Source organism: Archocentrus centrarchus, chromosome 21 (genome assembly GCF_007364275.1).
Source record: "Archocentrus centrarchus isolate MPI-CPG fArcCen1 chromosome 21, fArcCen1, whole genome shotgun sequence".
In the NCBI taxonomy this organism is placed as follows: domain Eukaryota; kingdom Metazoa; phylum Chordata; class Actinopteri; order Cichliformes; family Cichlidae; genus Archocentrus; species Archocentrus centrarchus.
In genome coordinates, this window is record NC_044366.1 from 643,059 (window position 1) to 668,493 (window position 25,435).

Consider the following 25,435-nt stretch of genomic DNA (forward strand, 5'->3'; position numbering starts at 1 on the left):
TCAGATCGGAGCCTTGCTACAGTTCTGTCTCTGAGCTCCTTGGGCCGTTCCTTCAACCACATGATTCTCATTTGCTCTGACATGCACTGTGAGGTCTTATATAGACAGGTGTGTGCCTTTCCTAATTAAGTCCAATCAGTTTAATTAAACACAGCTGGACTCCAATGAAAGAGTCGAACCATCTCAAGGAGGATCAGAAGAAATGGACAGAATGTGAGTTAAATATGAGTGTCACAGCAAAGGGTCTGAATACTTATGACCATGTGATATTTCAGTTTTTCTTTAATAAATTTGCAAAAATTTCTACATTTCTGTTTTTTTTCTCTCAAGATGGGGTGCTGAGTGAACATTAATGAGAAATAAAATGAACTATTTTGATTTTAGCAAATGGCTGCAATAAAACAAAGAGTGAAAATTTTAAAGGGGTCTGAATACTTTCTGTACCCACTGTATGTACCAGTGAAAAGTATTGTGTCAAAGTCTAACCGGTACAGTAGCACTTTCTTTGACATTTTCATATATAAGCAATGAAAATAACATAATGCAAGTGTGGGAAGGATATGTATGGACTTTCACTTACAGCAAAATTAAATCATTTCCATCTAATATAGTGTTGCAATTATTGATCATTTAATTTTTGTCCTTAAACAAAAAATCTCCATAGATATGGACTAAGCTTTATCTGCTGTGAAAACATTGACATATCCCATTAAGATGAGGACTGTGACAACTGACATCACAAAATTCCTGATTGGACTTCTTGTCTACAATCTCCATAAACACCTGAAAAACATAGACATGCAGCATGACTAATACTGTATTTGAAGGGGACATTAAATAGCATCACTGTACTATTTAAAACCCCCTACACCTGACCACATGCTTCATATGGACACTGGACTCTGTGATTCAGTTTTAAATGTGTTCTGTGCAAGTGAGTGAAAAAACTGCTTCTGTGCAGGGTGCAAAAAATCACATGACTGACAACTGAAGGTTACTTGGACTGTATTACACTGCGTTTGTTCAGTTTGTGTATCCTGGGCCTTCTGCTGAATTTTGGGTAATTGGATCTTAAGAGCATTAATGGAGTTAAATGTTCATAAACATTCTTCAGGAAAATGGTGCGATTCTACAGTAGCAATGTAATAAATCACCCATGTGCAACTTTAAAAAAACACAGTTTTGAATTAGCAATTTACCATATCCAACAGACATAAGCTAAAGTAATATAGCATCACAAGTACATGCTAGCACAGAGCTAATATAAAATAATAATAATAAAAGAGGTGTTATGAATTAAGGTGCAATTATAAGTTATTATATTATCACTGTGTAGCTTTTTTTCTGCTGGTTTTAATTTCAATGTGTTTTACTGTATTTTTGATTATTAAAGTGTAACTTTGTATCATCTTTTTACTAAATTTTGTGATTATTTTCAAGAGTTTTCAGATTTGTGGTTTTTTACTTTGCCACTGCTTATACTGTACTTTTATACTTTTACTGAGAACTGGAAGCTTGTAAAGGAAGTTTAATGAATTTGAGAAATAATTAAATAAATCCTGTTTTTTAACAGTGTAACTCTCAGAGGTCATTGATCAGTATTTGATCAAACAGCCAGTCAAACAAGTTAAACATCAAAGACAGAAATCTGACAAAAAGCTTTAAGTATAAAATCAGTTTGGTTTTGTGTTTGTGTTAGACTCACAGATGGAGACCATTTGTTTTCTCTCTGTGCTTTAAAATGTGTCCACAGTGCTGCTCTGCCCTCTGCTGGACACACAGCAACAATACAATTAAACATACACTAAACTGTCAAAAGTATTCACTCGTCTGCCTTCACACACATGAACCTGAGTAACATCCATCCTTAATCCATAGGGTTTAATTTAAAACAGCTTCAGCTCTTCTGGGAAGTCTTTCCACAGCTTTAGGAGTGTTTATGGGAATTTCTGACCATTCTTCCAGAAGCACATCTGTGAGGTCAGACACTGATGTTGGAGAGAAGGCCTGGCTCACAGTCTCCGCTCTAATCCATCACAAAGGTGTTCTATCAGGCTGAGGTCAGGACTCTGTGCAGGCCAGTCAAGTTCTTCCACACCAAACTGGCTCATCCATGTCTTTATGGAGCTGCTTTGTGCAGTGGTGTGCAGTCAGTGCAGGGCTGGATCAAGTGACCCTGAACCCTCCCTTAGTTAAGCTGCTATAGGCCTAGGCTACTGGGTTCCCATAATGCACTGTTTCTTTTTATCCACTTTATTTACTCTGTTTATACCCCACTCTGCATTTAATCATTAGTTATTATTAATCTCTGGCTCTCTTCCACAGTGTATCTTCTGTCCTGTCTCTCTATAATATTTTTAATATTTTTATAATACTTCTATTTTCATTTTAGAGAGTTTGATTTTCTGTTACATGGCACTGAACAGGAGTGACCCTCCAATCTCATTGTACATCCTGTATAATGACAATAAAGGCATTCTATTCTATTCTATTCTATTCTCCCCTCAGCCCCACCCGGTCTCAGCAAATGACCCCCCCTCCCTGAAACTGGTTCTGATGGAGGTTTCTTCCTGTTAAAGGGAGTTTTTCCTTCCCACTGTCACCAAGTGCTGCTCATAGGGGGTCGTTGTGACTGTTGGGTTTTCTCTGTATTATTGTAGGGTCTTTACCCACAATACAAAGCACCTTGAGGCGACAGTTTGTTCTAACCCTAACTGCAAAGCAGGGAGAATACGCAGAACTGAACTGTTCAAAGTCGAATTAGTATCCACAGAGGGTTTGGTCCAGTCCTCTCTGCAGAGCAGTTCTTGTCCAGGGAAGAAACTCCTGAAATTCTCATTTAATGCTTCTGCACTTCAACTTTTATAATCTTTATCTAAGACACATCCTTGCTTCCATACATCATCATGACAGACCATCACCCCATCGCCTTTATCCAATTGGGGTGTTAAACTTAATCATTACTTCATTCCTATTAACATACGGGTCTTTTAGGTACTTTTCCATTCTGGGTTATTTTCAACATGTTTTTAACTTTGCTCTTGCTCGTCTCTAAGCAACAGTTTTGGGTTCCTCATTTTACCCTTAGCTCAGTGATTTCACAATTTCCTTAATACATTACATATAAATCATTTCTGTGATACACATACAGTCATCATTTGATTTTAAACCACATAATTCATTCTCTAACAATTCTATAAATTTGAATTATGATTGTCCACTAGTACCAGGCTTAGGCTATCAGGTAATCAAGATCTCAACTCACTTGACCCAGTGAAGAAGAGGAGGCTTCACGTGACACTTCAGGCAAGGAAACTGAGTTCCCCAGCACTGACATGGGCCTCGTTCCTGCTGACAGGGACACACCTGCTTCTTCAGAACCACCACTTGCTGGTACTCCTCCTGTAAAAGGTTCAAACTTACATCTTGTGACACGGAGAATGATGATTTATTGTGTTCTTTGTCTTTAGGACATGTGGCCCTTTCTATATTTGTCTTAGAGAAGGGCAAGTATGTCTACAATGTTAGTCAAAACACCTACCTCTTCTGTGGAACCAGCTCCCAGCTTGGATTCAGGAGACAGACACCCTCTCTATTTTTAAGATTAGGCTTCAAACTTTCCTTTATGATCAAGCTTATAGTTAGGGCTGGATCAGGTGACCATGAACCCTCCCTTAGTTATGCTGCTATACCACCATATTGCTATCCTGGCCTTAAATGTGCGAATATGCACAGGTGTTTTTTTGGACCCTGACTTTTTTTTAACCTAACTACCCCATGATGTGTGTTTGTTTCCTTTTTCGTGATTGTACCGGTGGCGCCAGTGTGGCAGCGGCTCTCCCCTATGTTAGTCTTGTCTGTTTTTCTGGATGGTTGTTCTGAACTAAATTTTGTTATAGTATGGCGGAATGACATAATATAACTTGTTGTATGATGATCAGTTTCTTTGTATGTATAATGACAATAAAGTTTCTTCTTCTTCTTAGACACACACAAACATTTTTTTGTTTGTGATTGATGGAAAATAAAAGCCTGTAATAGAAATCTTGTATTTTATAAGTCCATGAATAAATGAGATCTGCACGCATGAACACAGTAAACCTTGAGAGAAAGAGAGAGAGAGAGAGTGTGTGTGTGTGTGTGTGTGTGTGTGTGTGTGTGTGTGTGTGTGTGTGTGTGTGTGTGTGTGTGTGTGTGTGTGTGTGTGTGTGTGTGTGGTTTTTTTTGGTGGGGGGGGCTAAAATTGTGTCCGCATACACCTCAGAAAGTAGATGCGGTCCTGATGAGAGACGGATCAAAGGCATTCTTCAGATTTTGCAAGTGTGAAATATGTGCTCACCATGCTGATTTAATTCAACGTGTTAATACTGAGAAGCACACAACAAAAACTGTGCATCCTTCTCTGCTATGAGGCTAAGAAACATAAGTTTCACTGCTCCAAAACACAATGAGACAAAACAAAGAAATGAGCTAAACTGCATTAGAGCTGTACTGTTTAGGAGTGGCCTCAGTTTTACAGTGTTGTGGGTTGCCAGTTGGGCTTATTTTGGGCTTGTTTTCATAGAGCTGGTTGCTTCGCGAGATCTGGCAACACTGACAACACACCAATGGATGAGATAGAGGCAAGCTAACAGCTAACGCCAATTTAATATTATCATCACGCAAAAGTCCTTTTAATGGATGAAGGTTATCATTAAGTATAACCCTGTACCCCCGAACATAATCGGCTCAGTGTACTTCAAAAGTACCGCCGTTCGGGGACTTATGACAACAATTACCGTAATAACACCGCAGTAATACCCTGTGCTGGTTGTGAAGTGCAGTTTCTCAGCTTTCAGAAACTGTTTGAATGTTTCCGATAAACGGACAAACGGTCGCGTTATTACGGTAATTCAAAGTTCCTTTGATCAGCCGCCTCAGGCTCTGTGCTAACCAGCTGTTCGGCTGGTAGGAGCAGGTACCGGTGCTTCAGCGGCGATAGCCGGCAGTATAGGGTTACAATATGTATGCAGTGTGTGTGTTTCAGGTGGCTCTCATGCTACAAAACTACCGCTGCAAACTATCAGTCTGGGGATTCAACCGATGCTTTGCGTGTCTCCAGTTTCTTGCTCTCGGGTTTTAAAAATGGCAGGTTTGATTCTCATGACCCCGCTAGTGACCACACTCCCTGGCCAATCAGTGGCATGCTGTCCTCCGCGTCACATTTTTGGACCTCTTGGACCTTTGGATTGCTTAGAACCTCAGGTGAGTGAGTACTGAAAAAGGACCGTCAAAGTGTACCTGAGACTGATGGAAATGCCGTCAAACTGCGGTGAGTCAAGTCGACCCGCGCTGAGTAGTTCCGCATGGAAACGCGACTTTTATATGCTCCTGAGTTCCTCCTGGTTCTTTCCTTTAAAGGCCTTCTGCTTATTATTCAAGAGGTCCTTGATGTCACTGATTGAGGGCTTGTTGTTAGCAAAGCAGCGTACAGTTCTCACAGGAACAACAATGTCCATGCAGAAGTTTATGTACTCTCAGTGTGTGCCCCCCCCCCCAATATCCTCTCCATGTGAGTCCTGCATTACACTCTAGTTAGAGTCTCCTCTCCTTCATGAGACCACTTACTCACTGACTTCATGAATATTAAGCAGTAAAAACTCACCAAAATAAATCATGAGTCAAGCTACATGTGGAATTCTGGTCATTTGATACATCAATGTTTAACATATAGAAATCATGGTGATTTGTGTCAACATAGCAGAGGAGGGATAGATGATTGACAGCTGTGCTACCAAACCCTGAAGCAGCAGCAGGTTCTGACTGCAGGATCTTTGGAGTTTCTGCAGTCTTTAAAGCTCATCCTGAGCGTGCTGTTGGAGACTGAGGGGGTGCATTGAGAGACATAAACAGAGGGTTTGCTGGTGTAACGGCCAGCTGGTGTGAGGGGGAGCTTTGACTGACAGGGACAGCCTTGCCTCCTTTTGCTCAGCAGTTCTTAATGACTCAGTCCTGCTGTGACTTTAACTTAGATAAACTCCTTTTCTTTGGTTCATTTATAAAGCAGAGGCTCAGATCTGTGTGTGAACGAGCTGTGGTCACACACACTCAGACTGATCTGAATCAGAGGATCCGGATCAGCAGCCACACGATGACAAACAAGCTGCAGGTCTCATAAATGGCTGCTATGTCCCATCATGCCCCCCGAGTGTCCCAGCAGCCAATGGGGAGTGTCGATGCTGTGATGAAGCAGGTCGTCCCCCTGGTATAAAACCCTAAACCACCATCTGGGCCCTCCTGAGCAGTTGGAGCATTCCCAGCCTCGCCTCGGGTGGAGGGATTGCAGGGAGGGAAAGCAAAACTACACGGCCTCTATCCTGTGTAGTTTTGTTTTTTGGGGGGGATATTTCGAGGCTCGTCTGTTCTCACCTTGGATTTTCCTGGAAAAACCTTTCTGGATAAGGAGACTGTTGCTGGTTGTTCAGCCGGGCTCTGTCCCATCATTTCAGGCACTCTTGTGATACAAGTGAGTACTCACTGGTCCTGTAATGACGCTGACCTGTGTGGTTTATGGGGACTCAGGGGTCAGGACTCGAGGCTGTGTTCAGGTTTTTGTGTCGGTTTGATGTTTTTCGGGTGCAGATTGCAGGTTGGCCGTGTGCAGGGGGCTGTGCACTGACCCGAGGAAGGCCAAGAATAGCCGCTGATAGCATGAGAGTGGACTGTCAGCTGGGTGGCTGATGGCTTTTTAAGGGAATCAGCAGCAGGGCTATCACTTCACCTCCAGCTATGTGCCACATGCTGTCTGTCAATCAAACTGCTCGGGGGGGGGTATTTTTGGCCACTGCCATATCTGTCCTGAGAGCTCCATCTGTAAATATCAGCTGAGTTTATCCAGTTTGATCCTGCAGCCTGTTTATCTGCTGATGAGGTGACGCTGTGTGTATTGATTAGTGATCAATGAGCTGTGATCAGTTGATCAGCAGTTCACAGAGAGGGTGAGAAACTCCACAGCTTCACCTCAAATCAGCTGACAGCACTGAAAAAAACAGTGAGGCGTTCACGGTCACATTCAGAGAGCAGGAACTCTGATTATTGATCATCAGCACCTTAAAATGGTGTTACAGGTTCAGCGGCTTTTTCTGCTGTCGACGTCACAGATGAGACGGGACAGTGATCACTTACAATCAAAGGGAAAGTGTTTTCAATATTCATCCATTTTAAGAAAATATTACAACAAGCACAGAAATATAAATATATGTGAAGTTATTTGTCATGATAAGTTTTTAGCACTCTGATGCAACACAAACAGCTGCAGGACTTTCTGATTGTTGCCTGTGATGTTGTTTTAAAATTAAATTTCACTTCATGGAGCAGAGACTGAATCAGAGCACAGCTGTTATACAGAGTTTATTTATTTCAGTTATTCTGATTTATTTATTTCTTATCTTTGAGCTGTTTTTTTATTATGTTTGACAAACAGGATCAGAGATTATCGAAGTGTTTAAATCTCAGATGAAAAAGTACTCTCACATTTTTAGGAGTATTTTTACTCAGAGTATCTGTGGTGACTGTCAGGAATCCTCGTATCTCCTTATGGTTCATTTAACATGCTGTACTTTTTATTTCAGTCTCCTTAAATAATATTAATAGCAACAATAATAATTAATAAGCTACAATGATGCAGAGTTCACAGGTGAGTTTGCAGTTCACTGATTTCACTGATCACCTGCTGCTGTCCTCAGCAGCTTCAACAAACTCGTCTTCCTCAGTTTGTCTGCTGATCACTTCGTATTCATGTCACTATAAAAATATTAATCACAGTTCCTTTCAAATTAAAACTTTATTAGGTGTTTAATGTTTGTGAGATAATTTTTACATGAATATTATTTTAAAGCAAAATTTAAGAAATTTTAAAGCCAAATAATTGCAAGAAATTTAAAATAAGTATTAAGAACAAAAACAAAAGTAAATGTTTAAATTCTCATGTAATGAAAATTGTGTTTGTAAAACAGTAAAACATGTAAACAAGTGATGTTGTAAAAACAAAGTTAAATAATTAAAAATATATTTTTCACCAGCTTTAATAATATTTAATGTTGTGTAGAAAGAGGAGCATTAAAAAGACAAAGCTGTAAAACCCACTGTGAGCTTTGAGCCTTTAACTCAAACAAAATCATTAAATTATTATTTTTTAATAAAAACATGAACACAAAATAAACAGTGTGAAATAATGTGACATTCATACTTTCATTAGAATAGTTACTGTGTGTTAAAGTATCAAACATCACCTGAAAGCAATAAAAGCAGAATTTATCATCCAGAAACTTTTTCATGAATTTTATTTCAAATTAAACATTTGATCATGAAAACAGAGAAAAATAATCTGATTATTTAAAGATGCACCTTTAACATCATTGATCTTTTTATGCTCCAACAACACCATGCACTGACTCATAACATTATTATTGAAGTTATAGAAGTCATTATTATATGAAGTTAAATATTGATCCATGAAGACAAATCTGATCAAAATAAAGATGAAGTTGAGCTCCTGAGACCGTGCTCCCTCTGAGGTCACAGCAGGGTCGCTCTGAGGAAATGATTATAATTATTAATCAGTTCATAATTAAGTCGTGTTTTAATAGTTCAGACTGGAAAACAGCAGCTTTACTTTTTTTCCTTTATTTTCCTGTCTTTATTTTTTTTTCTAGTATTTTGGGGAAAACTATAATTAGATTTAAAAAGTTAGATTTTTATTTAAACACTGATCAGTTTTATTGTGAAAGCTGTTTGTGTCAAACGTGTTAAAGTTTTTAGTCTCAGTGTACAAAAACTAAAATCCTGCAGCTGAAACTGGACGTTGTCTCCGGGCGACTCCGTCCAGCTGCTGCCGTCCGTCAGACATTTATAGCCGCCGTGCGTCTCACCTGTCTCACGTCTCTGAAACTCGAACCTCTGAGTGAAGCTGCAGAAGACACTCAGCACATTTTCATCCAGCTGCTCTTAACAACATTTAAACGCTGCTCCAAACAAACCCGAAGAATTCATTAACATTAACACACCTAAGCGCAACATGCAGGATGCCATTTGTGTAAAACAGCATTGAATACATAGGAAAGGTCAGAGGTCAGATTATGGAGCTGCAAAATGTGGACTTCTCCAAACTCGGGACACAAACTGATCTTTAAATACTGTTTATCAGGATTGAGGCACTTCTCTTTTTTTAAGTCTCGTGTTTTCTTTCATGTAGTCTCCTGATATTTATCTGTATAAATGAGTATGTTCACAAACCAAAGACACTTTAAATGTTAATCATGTCACTGATGAGCCTTTAAAACCCCAAAACAATCATTAAAAACTCAAAGCTCAGATCTTCTCTCATTATGATGTTTTAGCTTCTTCAGTGAAATAATGTTTGAATCATTGGCTTCAGATGATTTTTCCTGCAGTCAGGTGACCTGTGCATGTGTGGAGATACAGAGCAGTGATCAGGGTGGATGCATGGGTCCACTGTTTGTTTATTATTACAGCTGTGATGAACTTATTTAGTTGTAAAAGGGTTAACGATGGCTAACATGAGAAAATGAATAATTTTAAGTCAAATAAGTCAACCTGGACTTTTAGTTTCACAGAGGAGGTAAGCCCATGTCTCCTGCAGCCACTGTGGGGATTTACTCCATCCAGCTCAGAGCAAGCTAAGCTTTGGTATCATCCAGGTCTTCTAATCTGAGTCACAAACCTATGACATCACAACAATGTGATTGGCCAATCAAAACATCGCAGCAACATGGACACGATGCTGTGGAACCGACAGAGAGATTTCAGTAGGGACAAATCAGCTGGAAGAATTTAAGTAAGCTCTCTGGCAGCTAGACTCTGATGATCCATCAGATGGTGATGGGAGTTAGGACAGGAGTGCAGCGGCCTGCCAGAAAATCCATGGATTTCATCAGAAGTGATGACCAGGTCGTCTCTGTTAATGAGACCATTCTCAAAGATTTTTACCTGGTAAAATAAAGGTTAAAAAACATAACCAACATGGGCTGTTGGCTATAAATTGTTAATACTACCCAGTCATATGTAAAGTGGTAATGCTAATGTGTGACCCATCTGTCACTGGGACACAAACTTCAATACAAGAGCAGTAAATTTAGGTCAGAGTAATGAGTAACATCACAAACTAAAAACCTCCTGTTTCCAGTTTTAATTCACTTTTTATATAAATAAATACATTTATCTAAATATGTAACTGTGCAGGGCAGCACGGTGGCACAGTGGTTAGCACTGCTGCCTCACAGTTAGAATAACATCTAGAAGTTCCGGGTTCGATTCCTCTGGGCCTCTCTGTGGGGAGTTTGCATGTTCTCCCTGTGCCTGCGTGGGTTTCCTCCCAAAGACATGCACTTACTGGGGTTAGGTTAATTGGCCACTCTAAATTGCCCATAGGCGTGGATGTTGTCTGTCTCTTTGTGTTGGCCCTGTGACAGGCTGGCGACCTGTACAGGTGTACCCTGCCTCTCACCCTATGACAGCTGGGATAGGCTCCCACACCCCCGCAACCCTGAACAGGATGAGCGGGAGAGAATGGATGGATGTAAGTGTGCATACAGCCCACACTTTGGGAACCACTGATTTACATGATTCATGTGACTGCAGCAACCAGCAGGGAAACTCATGAAGCCAAATAAATCATATTTCCATCAGGTTTACTTTGTCGTTTACAGTTTGATGTTCACGTGAGGGCTTCTCTTCTTCTGCACTGGTCTATTGGCATCAGCTGGAGAATTAGCTCCGCCTTTAACTGACCACCTTTGTGAAATCCTGCTGCTGTGTGTCCTTGACTGACACTCTCCTTCACCTTGTTTGTGTTTCAGGGTGCCGATCATCATGTCCACACAAGCGCCAACATTCACGCAGCCGCTACAGAGCGTCGTGGCACTGGAGGGTAGTGCCGCCACGTTCGAGGCTCAAGTTAGTGGTAAGAGGACAGCAGGTTACGGTGATGTGGTGATGTGATGTTTGAAATCAGGAGGGGCGTATGAAGTGTTATGAGTATTTTTAAGATATTTGATTTCAGTCATTTATAAAAGGTTACAGGAGGCTCACTGAGAACAAAGAGCAAAATAATCTGGGAAAACACTGAATGTATGATATTAAACAGAGAAGTTATGAAGATAACAAACGTTCATGAAAACCCACCTGAGGCTGTGTAAAATTCATATTTGGGCTTTCTGCAGTTACAGTGTGAATTAAAGCTGCAGGATTTAACAGTTAGGTGGGTGTCGGTCACCATTTAGACAACTTTCTTTTTTTTCTGGCACTCATGTGAAGAGGCCAGGCTGCTGCTGGTGCTTTCAGGGACATTCTGACATTTGAGAGTTAGAATGTCTCTGATAAAAATAAAGGTTGGACAGAATTTGAGCAGATGCCTTTCCCTTTTGGGAACTTGGGGAAGGCATGAGGTAGCTCCAACATTTAGAGAGACAGCCCCTGATCGGCTCTCTCAGCCTTTCTCTGTCAGTTTTCTGTTTCAGTTTTGACTGCAGGTCAACTCCAAACCAACCAAAACCACAGCAGACACAGCTGAGGTGGTTGCTGCATTGCTGCTTGTTGTGCCTGCATGTACTGTGAAATTTATGTTGATGCCAGTGTTTGAGGGAAGTCTGCACCACGTTGCTTCTACTAAAATAGCACTTGTTCCAAGTTTAACCAGACAGTATAAAACAATGTCCACCAGTGTATCAGGTCAGCTCGTGTTTTGTCTAAAAAAAAAATAGATATTTACACTTGATTATAATCTGAATCTTTTCAAAGTCAGTGCAATAGTCTTCCAGTGTAGTGACATAATTACACTTGGTAAGATTTCTTGAAATAATCTAATCAAATATTGGATCAGATTATTTCAAGCTCTTGCTTAGCATATCACTCTCAAAACAAGATCAAAAATAATTTGTTGGCTTAATTTAAGATTATGAGACTTAGTTAGATCGTCAGTGTTTGCAGTGCATCGTGTGGAGATCTGGGGCGGTGCCACTGGATTGGCAGACTGGGGTGGTGGTCCCCATCTTTAAGAAGGGAGACTGGAGGGTGTGCTCTAACTATCGGGGGATCACACTCCTCAGTCTTCCCGGTAAGGTCTATGCCAGGGTGCTGGAAAGGAGGGTCCGCCCGTTAGTGGAACTTCAGATTCAAGAGGAACAATGTGGTTTTCGTCCTGGTCAGGGAACTCTGGACTAGCTCTTTATCCTTTCAAGGATATTTGAGTGTGCGTGGGAGTTTGCCCGTCCAGTCAACATGTGTTTCATGGATCTGGAAAAGCGTATTCTGTGGGAGTATGGGATGTCTGTCCCATTGTTTTTTTTCTTTTTTGCATTTTTGGCCACAGCAGCTTTTATTGGCAGTGGAGAGAGAGACAGGAAGTGGGGGAAAGATACAGGGGAAGACACGCGGGAAAATTGGCAATGGGCTGGGACTCAAACCCGCACCGCCCGCAATGTGGCATATGTATGTAGTCACCAGCTTCACCACTAAGTCACCCAGGTGCCCCTGTCTGCCTCCAGCTTGCAGTGGAGTGGTTTAAAGCCAGACTTGAAGAGGCAGGTATTAGAAGCAACACCTCTAAATCTGAGGCCATGGTCCTCAGGTCCTCAACTGGAAAATGGTGAAGAATACACTCCGGCTCAGGAACGAGTTGCTACCCCAAGTGGAGGAGTATCTCATGGTCTTGTTCACGAGTGACGGGAGAAGAGAGTAGGTAACTGACAGACAGATTTGGGCTACAGTTGTAATGATGCAGACGCTGCACACGCTGCAGTAAAGCGAGAGCTGAGTGTAAAAGTGAAGCTGTTGATTGTCTTCCCTACCCTCACCTATGGTCACAAGCTTTGGATAGTAGGATACAAACGGAGCAAATGAGCTGCCTTTAAAGACTGGCTGACCTCCCTCTTAGAGATTCCATTCAATTCAATTTTATTTATATTGCGCCGAATCACAGCAAACGGTCGCCTCAAGGTGCTTTGTATTGTGGGTAAAGACCCTACAATAATACAGAGAAAACCCAACAGTCAAAACGACCCCCTATGAGCAGCACTTGGTGACAGTGGGAAGGAAAAACTCCCTTTAACAGGAAGAAACCTCCAGCAGAACCAGGCTCGGGGGGGGGGTCTTGAGATAAGATGGGGCCTGATTATTCAAGACCTTGTAGGTGAGGAGAAGGATTTTAAACTATATTCTAGATTTAACAGGGAGCCAATGAAGAGAAGCCAATATGGGAGAAATCTGCTCTCTCTTTCTAGTCCCTGTCAGTACTCTAGCTGCAGCATTTTGGATCAGCTGAAGGCTTTTCAGGGAGCTTTTAGGACAGCCTGATAATAATGAATTACAATAGTCCAGCCTAGAAGTAATAAATGCATGAATGAGCTTTTCAGCATCACTCTGAGAAAGGATGTTTCTAATTTTAGAAATATTGCACAAATGCAAAAAAGCGGTCCTACATATTTGTTTAATATGTGCATTGAAGGACATATCCTGGTCAAAAATGACTCCAAGATTTCTCACAGTGTTACTGGAGGCCAAAGTAATGCCATCCAGAGTAAGTATCTGGTTTGACACCATGTTTCTAAGATTTGTGGGGCCGAGTACAAGAACTTCAGTTTGATCTGAATTTAGAAGCAGGAAATTAGAGGTCATCCAGGCCTTAATATCTTTAAGACATTCCTGCAGTTTAACCAATTGATGTGTGTCATCTGGCTTCATTGATAGGTAAAGCTGAGCGTCATCTGCATAACAATGAAAATTGATGCAATGCTTTCTAATAATACTGCCTAAGGGAAGCATGTATAATGTAAATAGAATTGGTCCTAGCACAGAACCCTGTGGAACTCCATAATTAACCTTAGTGTGTGAAGAAGACTCCCCATTTACATGAACAAATTGGAGTCTATTAGATAAATATGACTCAAACCACTGCAGTGCAGTACCTTTAATACCTATAGCAAGCTCTAATCTCTGCAATAAAATGTTATGGTCAACAGTATCAAAAGCTGCACTGAGGTCCAACAGGACAAGCACAGAGATGAGTCCACTGTCAGAGACTGTAAGAAGATCATTGGTAACCTTCACTAATGCTGTTTCTGTACTGTGATGAATTCTGAAACCTGACTGAAACTCTTTAAATAAACCGTTCCTCTGATCAGTTAGCTGTTTTACAACTACTCTTTCAAGAATCTTTGAGAGAAAAGGAAGGTTGGAGATTGGCCTAAAACAGCTGGGTCAGTGATGACTTTTTTAAGTAACAGTTTAATTACAGCCACCTTAAAAGCCTGTGGTACATAGCCAACTAATAAAGACAGATTGATCATATTTAGGATTAAAGCATCAATAAATGAAAAGACTTATTTGAACAGTCTAGTAGGAATGGGATCTAATAAACATGTTGCTGGTTTGGAGGAAGTAACTATTGAAGTTAACTCAGATACAGTGACGAGTGCAGTCATTCAAGAGGGGCTCAGAGTAGAGCCACTGCTTCTCCACATTGAAAGGAGCCAGTTGAGGTGGTTTGGGCACCTGGCTAGGGTACCTCCTAGGAGCTTTTTTGGGGAGGTGTTTTTGGGCATGTCCTACCGGACGGAGGCCCCAGGGCAGACCCGGAACACACTGAGAGGTTATATCTCTCAGCTTGCCTGGAAACATCTCAGTGTTCCCCCGAATGAGCTGGAGAAGGTGGCTGGTGAGAGGGGGGTCTGGGCTTCTCTGCTTAGGCTGCTGCCCCCGCCACTCCGGATAAGTGGAAGAAAATGGATGGGTGGATGGTTTTGGTGTTTGTTGGTTTCTTGGTCCTCTAACAGGTTAATCTCTCCTTTGCAGGTTCTCCAGTTCCTGAGGTGAGCTGGTTCCGTGATGGCCAGGTTCTTTCTGCTGCCGCTCTGCCCGGCGTTCAGATCTCGTTCAGCGACGGCCGCGCTGTTCTGAGGATCCCTGCTGTGACCGCCGCCCACAGTGGACGATTTTCTGTCAGAGCCACCAATGGTGCTGGACAAGCCACAAGCACAGCAGAACTCTTAGTTACAGGTGAGATCACAGAGAGACTCGGTAAACAGAAATACTTCAGATCTACATGCACTCCTTTCAATACATTCCTTTTTGATTTTCTCAACCTACTGATAAAAAGTTACTGCAAACAGCAAATTTTAATTTTAAAATCATTGTTATTGACTTACGGACATTTGAAGACCCTAAAGAAAGGTTCAGTTGTTCTTTTTATTTCCAGTTGCTATATAAAAGTTTTGCCATCCAGAGTTCTCAAAAGATTAATAGCATAGAAGTGATGAACTCACTCCTCGATGGAAGTTTTTATATTAAGGTCATCCCACAATACTCATATAAAGTTCTAGGGCAGGCTGATTTTTAACACCAGTCTAAATCAGAAGAAAATCCTAGCGGCTTTAAGATGGTGATTAAAAAAAGGTTGGTTTCACATCAGCCGACCATAGTACTCCCTTGAACAGTATACAATAAAATAAAGCCTTTGTTTGAAAGCCATCTCTACTTCCTCCACCAGCTGAGACGGCACCTCCCAGCTTCATTCAGAGACTACAGAGCTCCACAGTGAGACAGGGCAGCCAAGTGAGGCTGGATGTCCGAGTCACCGGGATCCCAGCACCTGTGGTGAAATTCTACAGAGAAGGCGCCGAGATCCAGAGCTCCACCGACTTCAGAATCATCCAGGACGGAGATCTACACAGCTTGCTGATCGCTGAGGCCTTTCCAGAGGATTCTGGGACGTATTCAGTGACAGCCACCAACAGCAGTGGACGGCTACCTCCACAGCTGAACTGCTGGTTCAGGTGAGAGCCATTCATCTCTGTTTCTGCTTTTTGGAATTTGGTTTTTATAAAATCATAGACTGAAGTAGAGCTGTTTTCAGGTGAAGAAGCTGTTCCAGCAAAGAAAACAAAGACAGTTATTTCAACCGCTCAGATTTCAGAGACCCGACAGACCAGAGTGGAAAAGGTAAACAAAATCATTAAAGAAACATCTTGTTTTCTATTTTACTCAGACTCAGTCTAACCATTTGCACTCCACTGTCTGCCCTCAGAAGATGGAGGCCAGTTTCCAGGCCACCGCCATGATGGAGATGCATGTAGAGGGCGCCGAACTGGCTCACAAGACTCCACCCAGAGTTCCTCCCAAACCCACGTCCAAGTCACCAACTCAGCCATCACTAGTTGCCAAGGTGACCGGAGGACGCCAACAGTCGCATCACTGTTCAGACATGTGAAGGCACCCACACCAACACCTGTCAGGTGGGTGGAGTCTTTACATGTTAATGCTGGCTCTTATTTGCCAGTTTGCAACTTTTATGTGAAAGGAAGCCAACAAATGATTGTTTACATCATTGAGAGAGATCTGATGATCCAGTGTGCTTGACAAAGAAATCAATCAGGGCAGCTGTGTGAGAGAAAGACTTTAACACTCTCAGTCTCCCCCATCAGGGCAGTCCCATCCCCTATCATCCACACAGCAGGCCGCCGTGGATGTCCTCCCACCCTGGAAGCAGGAAGACTATGTGGCCGAGGCGAGGACCGTCACTCACCTTTTCCAAGAGCAGCAGGTCACCATGGTCAAACAGGTGAGGGCTGGCATGTTCAGGGTAGGAGGACCATATTAACATGTAAGGATCAACCATTCAAGGAAACTGGACATTTTTCATTAAGATGCATGTGAGGTTCCCTGACTCCTAAATCTTCTTCTTGGGGTGCTGCTGTGTTACCCTGACTTTGTTGGTCCTTTATTCATTCCTAAACCTGACATTAACTATGAATCCACTTCTGTATTTCTGATGTTCATCGAGAATGTGGTGTTTTCCCATCATTCATGTGTCTCACAGTTTGTCCTGCTCTTTTTTCCATTTGATACTCACCACATCATTGCCACTTTACAGCAGAATGAACATCTTAACTCTTTTGATTTGGTCCTCAGCCTCAAACTGTTGAAATGAAGTCAGAATCATCTGAAGTGCCAGATGATGTGAATTTTACCCTGAACGCTGAGGTATGGGGCAACTCTCCAGGCTGTGAGGGAATAGCCACAGATTCAAACTGTGACCAGGGGGAGATTTGTCCAATGAAAATGACCAATGGCAGCACAGCAAAGGAACTGTACACCTGCAAAGCTTGTCCTCTGTTTTTAACCACAAAGGTTTACCACCTGTTTCCAGCGGGGAGCAAGTCTGGCTCAGTTCTGCTGAAGATATTTTCAGATTTTTTAACCAAGACATCCTGCCTGATCTGTGTGAAGAAAAGATTCCTTCAGCTGTTAACTCATTAGAGTGGTGTTATCATGATCTTTACCAAGATGACCACCTGACCCTTCAGCAGACTGAGGAGCAGGTATCTCTTCCTCTATCAAGCGTGGACGTCTCCACAGTTGCTCCATCTTTTTTGAGCACTTTCACAGCCTCTTTTTTTAATCATGTTCCCATTAGATTGTGGGTTGTCACCTTTCTTTACAGTCTTCATTCACTTTCAACCAACTTTACTGCATAACAAACAGACGAGCATGTGTTCTTCAAGTGACTTTTAACTTTTATGTTTGCATGGGCATCAGTATCCTGTCCATAACATTCCATAGAAAATTAGAGCCTGATGTGACCCAAATTTGGATTTTTTCTCTCTGTGAGAGTTTTAAAAACAGGATTAGTTGCTGATCTGGGTCTTAGTCATCAAAAGAACATCTTTACAATCTGCAAACAAAGTGGATTCTAAGACTTTGTAACAGCGATGCTGATGAACATGTAACTGCTCTTATTTAATTGTGAATTTTGACTTTTGGAGTTCTCCCAGAATCAGGCAACTTTCATCTTTATCTGTACCTTTGTGACCTCCAGTCAGCTGGGTAACTGGAGTCAGGCTAGGTTAGCCTAGCTTAGCATAAAACTGGAAGCTGGGGGGAGAGCTAATTGCTAGTCTGGCTCTGCTCGTAATCCAAAAGTGACTCCCACAACACCTCTGAAGCTCACTAAATAACCTCGTTTAATCTGAACAAAGTTAAATAAAAAACAGAAATGAAGAAGCCACAGTGGACATCCATCCAGCCCAGAGCTTTAGACAGACAGAGTCAAGCTAGCTGTTCCTCTAAATTCAGTCTAATCCAGTCTAAGCTCGGCTAATCAGAAACCTTACCCCAGCTCTGCATTTTAAAGAACTTTGAAAGTTGTTCTTTGACTGAGAGGACAAATGAACTGAATTCTGTTCACCAAAGACATTTTCCCCCATGAGCCTGCCTGTTTTCTGTCCTGCCATGGATGTCCTGAGATCTATGTGCTAACCGGTTATTTCTCCAGGCTGAGGGAGGGAAAAGAGCGGGGGCATTGGCCACCGTGGTGGCTGCCGTCGACCTCGCTCGTGTCCGACAGCCCGCGCATGTCGAGGGCGGGCCAGCTGAAGAGGGCGAGGCCGTAGAGGTGGACTTAGGACAGCAGGCCGCCACCATGGCTGCTGATCAAAAGTATCAAGCTGCTTTGACATCAACAAGAGTGCAAGCTGGCCACGTGCTTTCTACTGCTCAGGAGGTTACCTGTGAAACAGCCTGCCACAGCCTCAGGTTAGCTAGGCCTCCAGCACAAAAAATACCAAGAGATTTGACTGAACGATCAGATTTAAAAGGTTAAAAGTAGATTTGGTTAAATTTTTTTGTTTTCCACCCAAAATGGCAAAACAATTTTTGGGGGTTTACAAAAACATTTGATTTCACACAATTTCAAAACACATTTTAATTTCAGAAAAGTTTATCTGCCCAACCAAATCTCTAATTATCTATTGAGTGTCCCTTTGTGATAAGGTTTAGTTGATGAATAATAATATATGATTCATCTTTATTATCTAGGACCATCATAGCATAAGTCACCCAGTTAATAACAGCAAAGACTTAATAACATTAATATACAACTAAATGGATAAATCTCTTGATAATCATGCAGTTATCTTCTACAGCAGAAATAATTACCTGAAACATTAAATATACTGTCGAGCTTTTAAAATCCTCCTGAGGTTCAGATGCTTCTTGTGTTTGGTTGCTCCAGATTCAGAGAGGACAGAACTCTCCACCCGTGTGGACACCGGTCTCACCCCATTCTGCAGTTCCACATTCACAGTTTCTAAAGTTTCTGTCCCAAAACCCGAGTCTAGCAGTGAGGTAAGCCAGGCAGCACCAGGCAAGCAGTAGAAATAAATAAAAATAAAACACGTGAATACTAAAATCAGGCTTTCACCTATGCCAGCCTGCGCTTCCTTAGTTACTGTTATTCCCTACCTTCTACAAGGGCACATAATCAGGGATTACAGTGTAGATTATTCCATGCTCCGTCTTTACATCTAAGACAGCTAATCTGGTCCAGGATTAAAGTTTAGTGCTCCAAACAAAAGTGAATGCAAAAAAGGACCCATTGTGAGAAACTTGCCACTGCCTTCACTTTCTGTGGGTTAGTGTTAGTAATGTTACTCTGTCCAGTAAAGTTCAGGACAGAGATGCCAACCTTAGTCTAAACTCCATGTTCCTAATCATTTTTAGCTGCTTAAACTTGTGACAGCAGTGCAGTAAATAATATTTTATATTTTAACCTTAGAAGCAATACCATATTATTGCTATAGGTTACAAACTAATTACTGTTCAAGCAGGCCAACACACACCTTGAACCAAAGCGTCCCAGAGTTCCATAAAAATCAAGTAAATCCAAACACTGCTGCCACTGTTCCAAAATTTGATCGGAACATTGTGGGAAGCTTATTGAACTACTGCTTGCCTGAAATGCAAACTTGTGTTGAAATGTAGTTTATAATTGATAAAATAATGTAAATAAAATAACTAAATGAATCCTCCTTTAACCGTCTCTTCCTTCATTCCCTTGATTAATAAACTAATTTAATCTAGTACCCACTATTAATCCACCTTAATCTAAAATTCCCCTCATCTGTTGAAGCTTTAATCAAACTAATGTACCGTAGCTCCTCTCTGTGCTGTGGTTTAACACAAACTTCGAAAAAAAATAAAACAAACTGAAGCGTATTTTCTTGATCATGGTGTGGCTCTTCCTCCTCTTGGGTCGGTCAGGTTTCCATCGCCGGCTCAGCTTTGGCCACTCTGCAGAAAGAGTTATCCTCGTCCGCTGTCACTGCCCGAAAGATCATCACGCCCGTCAAGTCTCCCAGTCCATCTCGCAGAGCGGCAGAGACCAGAGAGATACTGGAGACCATCCCGCCACCATTCAAACACTTCACTGACAAATATCAGAGTGGTTTTGGGGCGGAGTTACAGACCGGGGTGGTGTACTCGGGCAGAATGGAGAGAATGTATGAAGACTGGGGAGCCCAGGTTTGTAATCTAGCTCAGAGAGCTGGGTCTAAACAGGACAAGAAAACCTGATGTGGACATGAACATGAGATCCATTAGTTGTCAACAACAGTATCATGAAATTTACTGGGTGTATTCATGGTCACTCGATCGTGGCTCCTAACATGACCTACCTGATTAGATTCTCCTGCCTTTCACAGGCTGAAATATCTCAGGTCTTTAGAAAAATCAGATTGAATCAGCAGCCGATCCTACTACCCTGCGTTTGAATCCTTTTGATTTCATTTGTCATTTTCACCACTTATCAGACTAAAGAACAGCTGAAGAAAACGTGGTCATACTTCTGGTTTGCTGGAAGTCTGGTTTTCTTGATTTCTGTGAAAATCCAGGATTAAACTTTAACTTGCTTCTCCATGCTACTGACTACCTCATTCTCACCTCTTCAGTCCATCCGGCCGTCCCTCCTTGTGTTCTGTGTTGTGTCATCTCTCCTTCATTGTTTGTTGGTTGGGAACAGTCAGTTCAGTGTTGTGTGCTTGTTTGTGGTGCATCCGTTTGTTGATCTTAAAAATAGTTGCCGTAGTTTTTGAACTGCCTTTTGCTTACATACCTGTGAATATCTTACAGGTGGTGGAGGCAGCTGCAGTACCTTCTGCTGGCGGTGCTGTGGTCCCGCCCACACTGATTTCTGTAAGTGGATTGGTTCTCCTCAGATCAGAATATGCTGTTTTGAGAGACATTTTTGTAAAGGTGTTGTGTTTTTTTGTGCAGGGATTGAAGAACACGAATGTGACAGAGGGTGAGTCTGTGACTCTGGAGTGTCAGATCAGCGGTCACCCCGTCCCCATCATAATGTGGTTCAGAGAGGACTACAAGATCGAGAGCTCCATTGATTTCCAGATCACCTATGAGAACGGATTTGCCAGGCTGGTGATCCGTGAGGCGTTCGCTGAAGACAGCGGTCGCTTCACCTGCACTGCTACCAATGAGGCGGGAACTGTCAGCACTTCCTGTTACCTGCTCGTCCAGGGTCAGTACAACTCTAGCTCTGAAAAGGAAGCCTGCAGTGTGTCACTCACAAGGGAGTTTTCAGGAGTCTTCTTTTCTAATATGCAATACTTGTTGAGGAACTCGGGGTTCTATCATGGGGCCTCTTCTCATTTCAGTTTCTTTCTCCCATTACTGAAACCCTCCCCCTCTTAGATGGATTTGGCTTTGGTCAGTATTTACCTTACCTTGTACAGGTTGAATGGGATCCACATGCTGCACTGCAACTGAGCCCAGCCTGGGAACGCATCTGTTTTCATGCAGTGATAAAGTCTGTGGGGACAGTGATCAATGTGGTCAGCAGATAATCGATAAAGCCAAAGACTGTGTTTCAGTGGTGGTCCCTCCTTTGCTCTCCCCAGGGACTGTTTACATGCAGCCAAAGCCTACTCACTCATCACGGCTTAATATAAATGACACCTGAGATCTTCAATACCAAAAGTTGTGTCCCTTGTCTATTAATTCTGCATATTCATATGCAGATATCTGCTCACAGAGATAAAAAATAACTGTCTTTCTCCACTAGTGTCTGAGGACATCGAGAGCAGAGAGGAGATTGCTGTTGTTACCGAACATGTTGAAGCTGCTCAGTGAGTCACTCAAAGCTTCTCTAAAGTTTGAATTAACTTGAGTGCAAATTGCTGAACATATCAGTTCCTTATTTTATGTCACTGAAAGAGAAAACTGGTTGGACCTGGAAATCTTAAGGAGAAATTTGTATTTCCAGAATAAGAGAAGAAGCCAGAGTGGAGACGATATCTCAGGTGAGCATGGTGGAGTCAGAGACTGCCGCTGCTGCTCCCTTCTTTATCAAAAAACCAACCATCCAGAAGCTGGTGGAGGGGGAAGTGTTGTGTTTGAATGCCAGGTTGGAGGAAGCCCCAAACCACACATCATCTGGAAGAAGAGTGGTGTTCCACTCACTACTGGATACAGGTAGTGTTACCTCTGTCAGGTGTTCACTGTCCTCATATGGGAAGTCGTTGAGGTTTTAGGTGATTCTTTTTTTTTTTTATCTGGCTTATGAATTAAGCTATAAAACAAAGCTCCCTGAACTCAAGGCCTAATGTCTAAACTCACCAACTCACTGACAGTGAAGCAAGCTACCAGAAATGTAACTCATACATGCAGTTTTCAGCTTTCTACTGGAAAAAAAACCCTCTAGAGCCCAAAGTAAATATCCCTATCAGATATAACACATTAGCAAAACATGTGGTTAAGGCTCAGCTAACTAATAACAGCTATCACCAGATAGAAACTCTGTTAATATTAACAATCTGTGATAAAATCATGCCAATAACAAGCCCATAACCCATTAACCTACAGATCTCATTCCTGCTTCTGCATTACGAACAGTCTCTTTAGACTTTAATCCATGATAGTGCCTCCAATGGCCCCTCAGGACAAACTATACAGGTAGGATTAAGTATGGGTCGAATATTAGGATGCTGTTTGTTCTTATTGTAATGCACAGTGCAGCCTTCAGGGCATTTGCCTGTAACACTCATTCCCCTTCATCAGATACAAAGTTGCCTACAAGAAGGAGACTGGAGAGTGTCGATTAGAGATCTCCATGACCTTTGCTGATGACGCTGGAGAATATGCCATCTTTGCCAAGAATCAGCTCGGAGAAGTCTCTGCCTCTGCCAGTCTGCTGGAGGAAGGTTAGTATGATGAAAACTGCCATCTCAAAGCTCTAACGTGCAGAAGAGATAAAGGGACTGTAATTATGGAGAAAATAATTATCCTTCACACAACACAGCCCTAAAGGGATGATGTAGCTTTCTGAACTTGTATATGATTAATTCCTTGTTTTTGAACAGAGGAATATGAATCCTACATGAAGAAACAGGAAGCAGCCTTTAAGACTGAAATGATTGCAATTGTGCAAGAGCCCAAGGTGGGAGATCTTCCCCCTGTCACTGTTACAACAATGGAGAAGATAACCACCACCATTATCTCTGGACAGGTAGGAGCATCATTAGCCATAGATGTCATATCTAGAGGGTTGCTTCTAAACAGGGTTCTGAGTTCTTGTTATCTCTGGTAATCACATATAACCATTTTATAGCCATCAAAAAGAACCTGTAATCTTATAGGTGTTTGTTAGTGTCCAGAGTCATATAGTCACAGTGGTAAAAAGCTTCAGATGTGTATTTGAGCTCCAATTAGCTGTTTACTAAAAGAAGACAGTCTGCCACAGAGTCTAGGACCCTGAGGTCAGTTTCCCTTTAGATCGAGGGTTGAATGATGTTAGTATGTCTGTGGAATCAGAAACCTTTCATATATATAACTTTGTGTACTATAAATAATTACATTGTCAGTTACCACTGTTGTCAGCAGTAATTGCAGTTGATGTTGTAATTTACACAGTCAGAATAAATTCCCATTATAAATGGTGTAGTTTTAGTTTTCCACGCTACCTGGTTGGCTATCCAGCTTTAGTAAAACCTTTTAAATGTGCTGCGGCTCGCAGACTCATTCTTCTCCAGTGGAAGTCTAATAAAGCCCCTACTTTTGAAAGTTGGATTAAAGAGATGCTATCCATGCTGCAGCTAGAAAAAATTAGGTACAGCAAATGGGATGCCACGAAAAATTCACAGAGACCTGGTCTTCGTTTACTGAGTTTGTAAAAAATACAAACATTTCATAAAGCTACAGAAACTTTTCTAAGATAATTTAGTAGTCTCGACTAATTTAGTGGTTGCCCATACCTATGCATGCACTATGGAGGTTCCTGCCCCTTCCCCTCTTCACCCCCCCTTTTTTTTTTCTCCTTCTTCTCTCTTTAATTACAGCTACATATATATACACATTTACGTATCTCACTAACTGTCTGTTTCTTCTGGCTTCTTCCTTTCTACTTGGGTTTCATTCTCTCTCTGAGAGTTTGAATATGGGGTTGCTCTGTTCAAGTTCTGCAAATATGCTGATTGTATTCATTACTTTTCTGTATGTTAAATTGAAATTATACAAATAAAGTTATTAAAAAAAAAGTGCTGCGACTGGAAGAAAAAAAAACAATGAGAACCAATGTATAAAGTTGGGGCAATCATAAAAACCTTTGTAGGACCTTTTGTGAAGTCCACATTAGCCCCTGTTTTTTGTCATAGCCTACAAATATCTCCATACTTTATGGGCTTGTTTTGTGGTTAGGACCAATATTAAATGATTAACTGACATTGACTGTCTGATTGACTCTGAAATCATATCACACATGCAGGAATTCCATCTGTCTGCCATCGAGCTGAGGATCATCCAGGAGATTGAGTTAAACATTATGAAGATCACCTACAGAGAGATTGTGACAGAGGACGGAGAGTTGATGGTGACTGCAGCTGCCACCGAGGCAGTGCAGCCAGCTTTTGATACTCCAGTCAAAAACTACAGGATCATGGAGGGAATGAGCGTCACTTTCCACTGCAAGATGTCAGGAATGCCGCTCCCAAAGGTGCTGAATGAATGTTAAGAAATATGTTACTATTAAGAAGATAGACATACAGACAGACAGACAGACAGACAGACAGACAGATAGAGAGACAGACAGACAGACAGATAGAGAGATAGATATTTTATTGAACCTGAAGGAAATTATGGGATTAATAAAGTTTTGAGATAACATGGAAAGCTCACGAATATTCTAAACTAAACTTTGCATCCTTTTATAATCAATTCATTTTTATATATATAGCGCCAGATCACAACAAACAGTCGTCTCAAGGTAATCATATTGTATCTCCTGGCAGATTGCTTGGTTCAAAGACGGCCAGCGGATCAGGCCTGGAGACCATTATCAGATGGAGGTTCTTCAGGATGGACGGGCCAGCCTTCGCCTGCCTGTGGTGCTACCTGAAGATGAAGGCGTGTACACAGCTTTCGCCACCAACATGAAGGGTAACACCGTCAGTTCTGGGAAGCTCTATGTGGAGCCGTCAGAAGCGGTAACACCTCAGCAATATACACCGCAGCCAGCAGTGCAGCGGATCAGGTAAATGTTCGATTAAACACCTGAGATATTTGTAAATCTTGGAGTAGAGATCACTGATGTTTGGGAAGT

At 41.8% G+C, this 25,435-nt stretch overlaps 1 protein-coding gene across 1 annotated transcript in view; it reads left to right on the plus strand.

Annotated features, from left to right (window-relative positions):
• Positions 1 to 6,385: 6,385 nt before the first annotated feature.
• Positions 6,386 to 25,435, plus strand: part of LOC115800593 (titin-like) — a 107,843-nt gene continuing 88,793 nt past the window's right edge. Inside the window, 22 exon segments of the mRNA XM_030758053.1 lie at positions 6,386 to 6,505; positions 10,857 to 10,960; positions 14,848 to 15,051; positions 15,542 to 15,796; positions 15,799 to 15,827; positions 15,886 to 15,993; positions 16,079 to 16,238; positions 16,241 to 16,295; positions 16,443 to 16,497; positions 16,499 to 16,612; positions 18,326 to 18,560; positions 19,064 to 19,176; positions 20,092 to 20,352; positions 20,959 to 21,021; positions 21,103 to 21,361; positions 21,905 to 21,968; positions 22,106 to 22,215; positions 22,218 to 22,314; positions 22,900 to 23,042; positions 23,202 to 23,347; positions 24,602 to 24,829; positions 25,125 to 25,366. Coding sequence (XP_030613913.1) covers positions 10,870 to 10,960; positions 14,848 to 15,051; positions 15,542 to 15,796; positions 15,799 to 15,827; positions 15,886 to 15,993; positions 16,079 to 16,238; positions 16,241 to 16,295; positions 16,443 to 16,497; positions 16,499 to 16,612; positions 18,326 to 18,560; positions 19,064 to 19,176; positions 20,092 to 20,352; positions 20,959 to 21,021; positions 21,103 to 21,361; positions 21,905 to 21,968; positions 22,106 to 22,215; positions 22,218 to 22,314; positions 22,900 to 23,042; positions 23,202 to 23,347; positions 24,602 to 24,829; positions 25,125 to 25,366 — 3,032 coding nt within the window. The 5' untranslated portion in view covers positions 6,386 to 6,505; positions 10,857 to 10,869.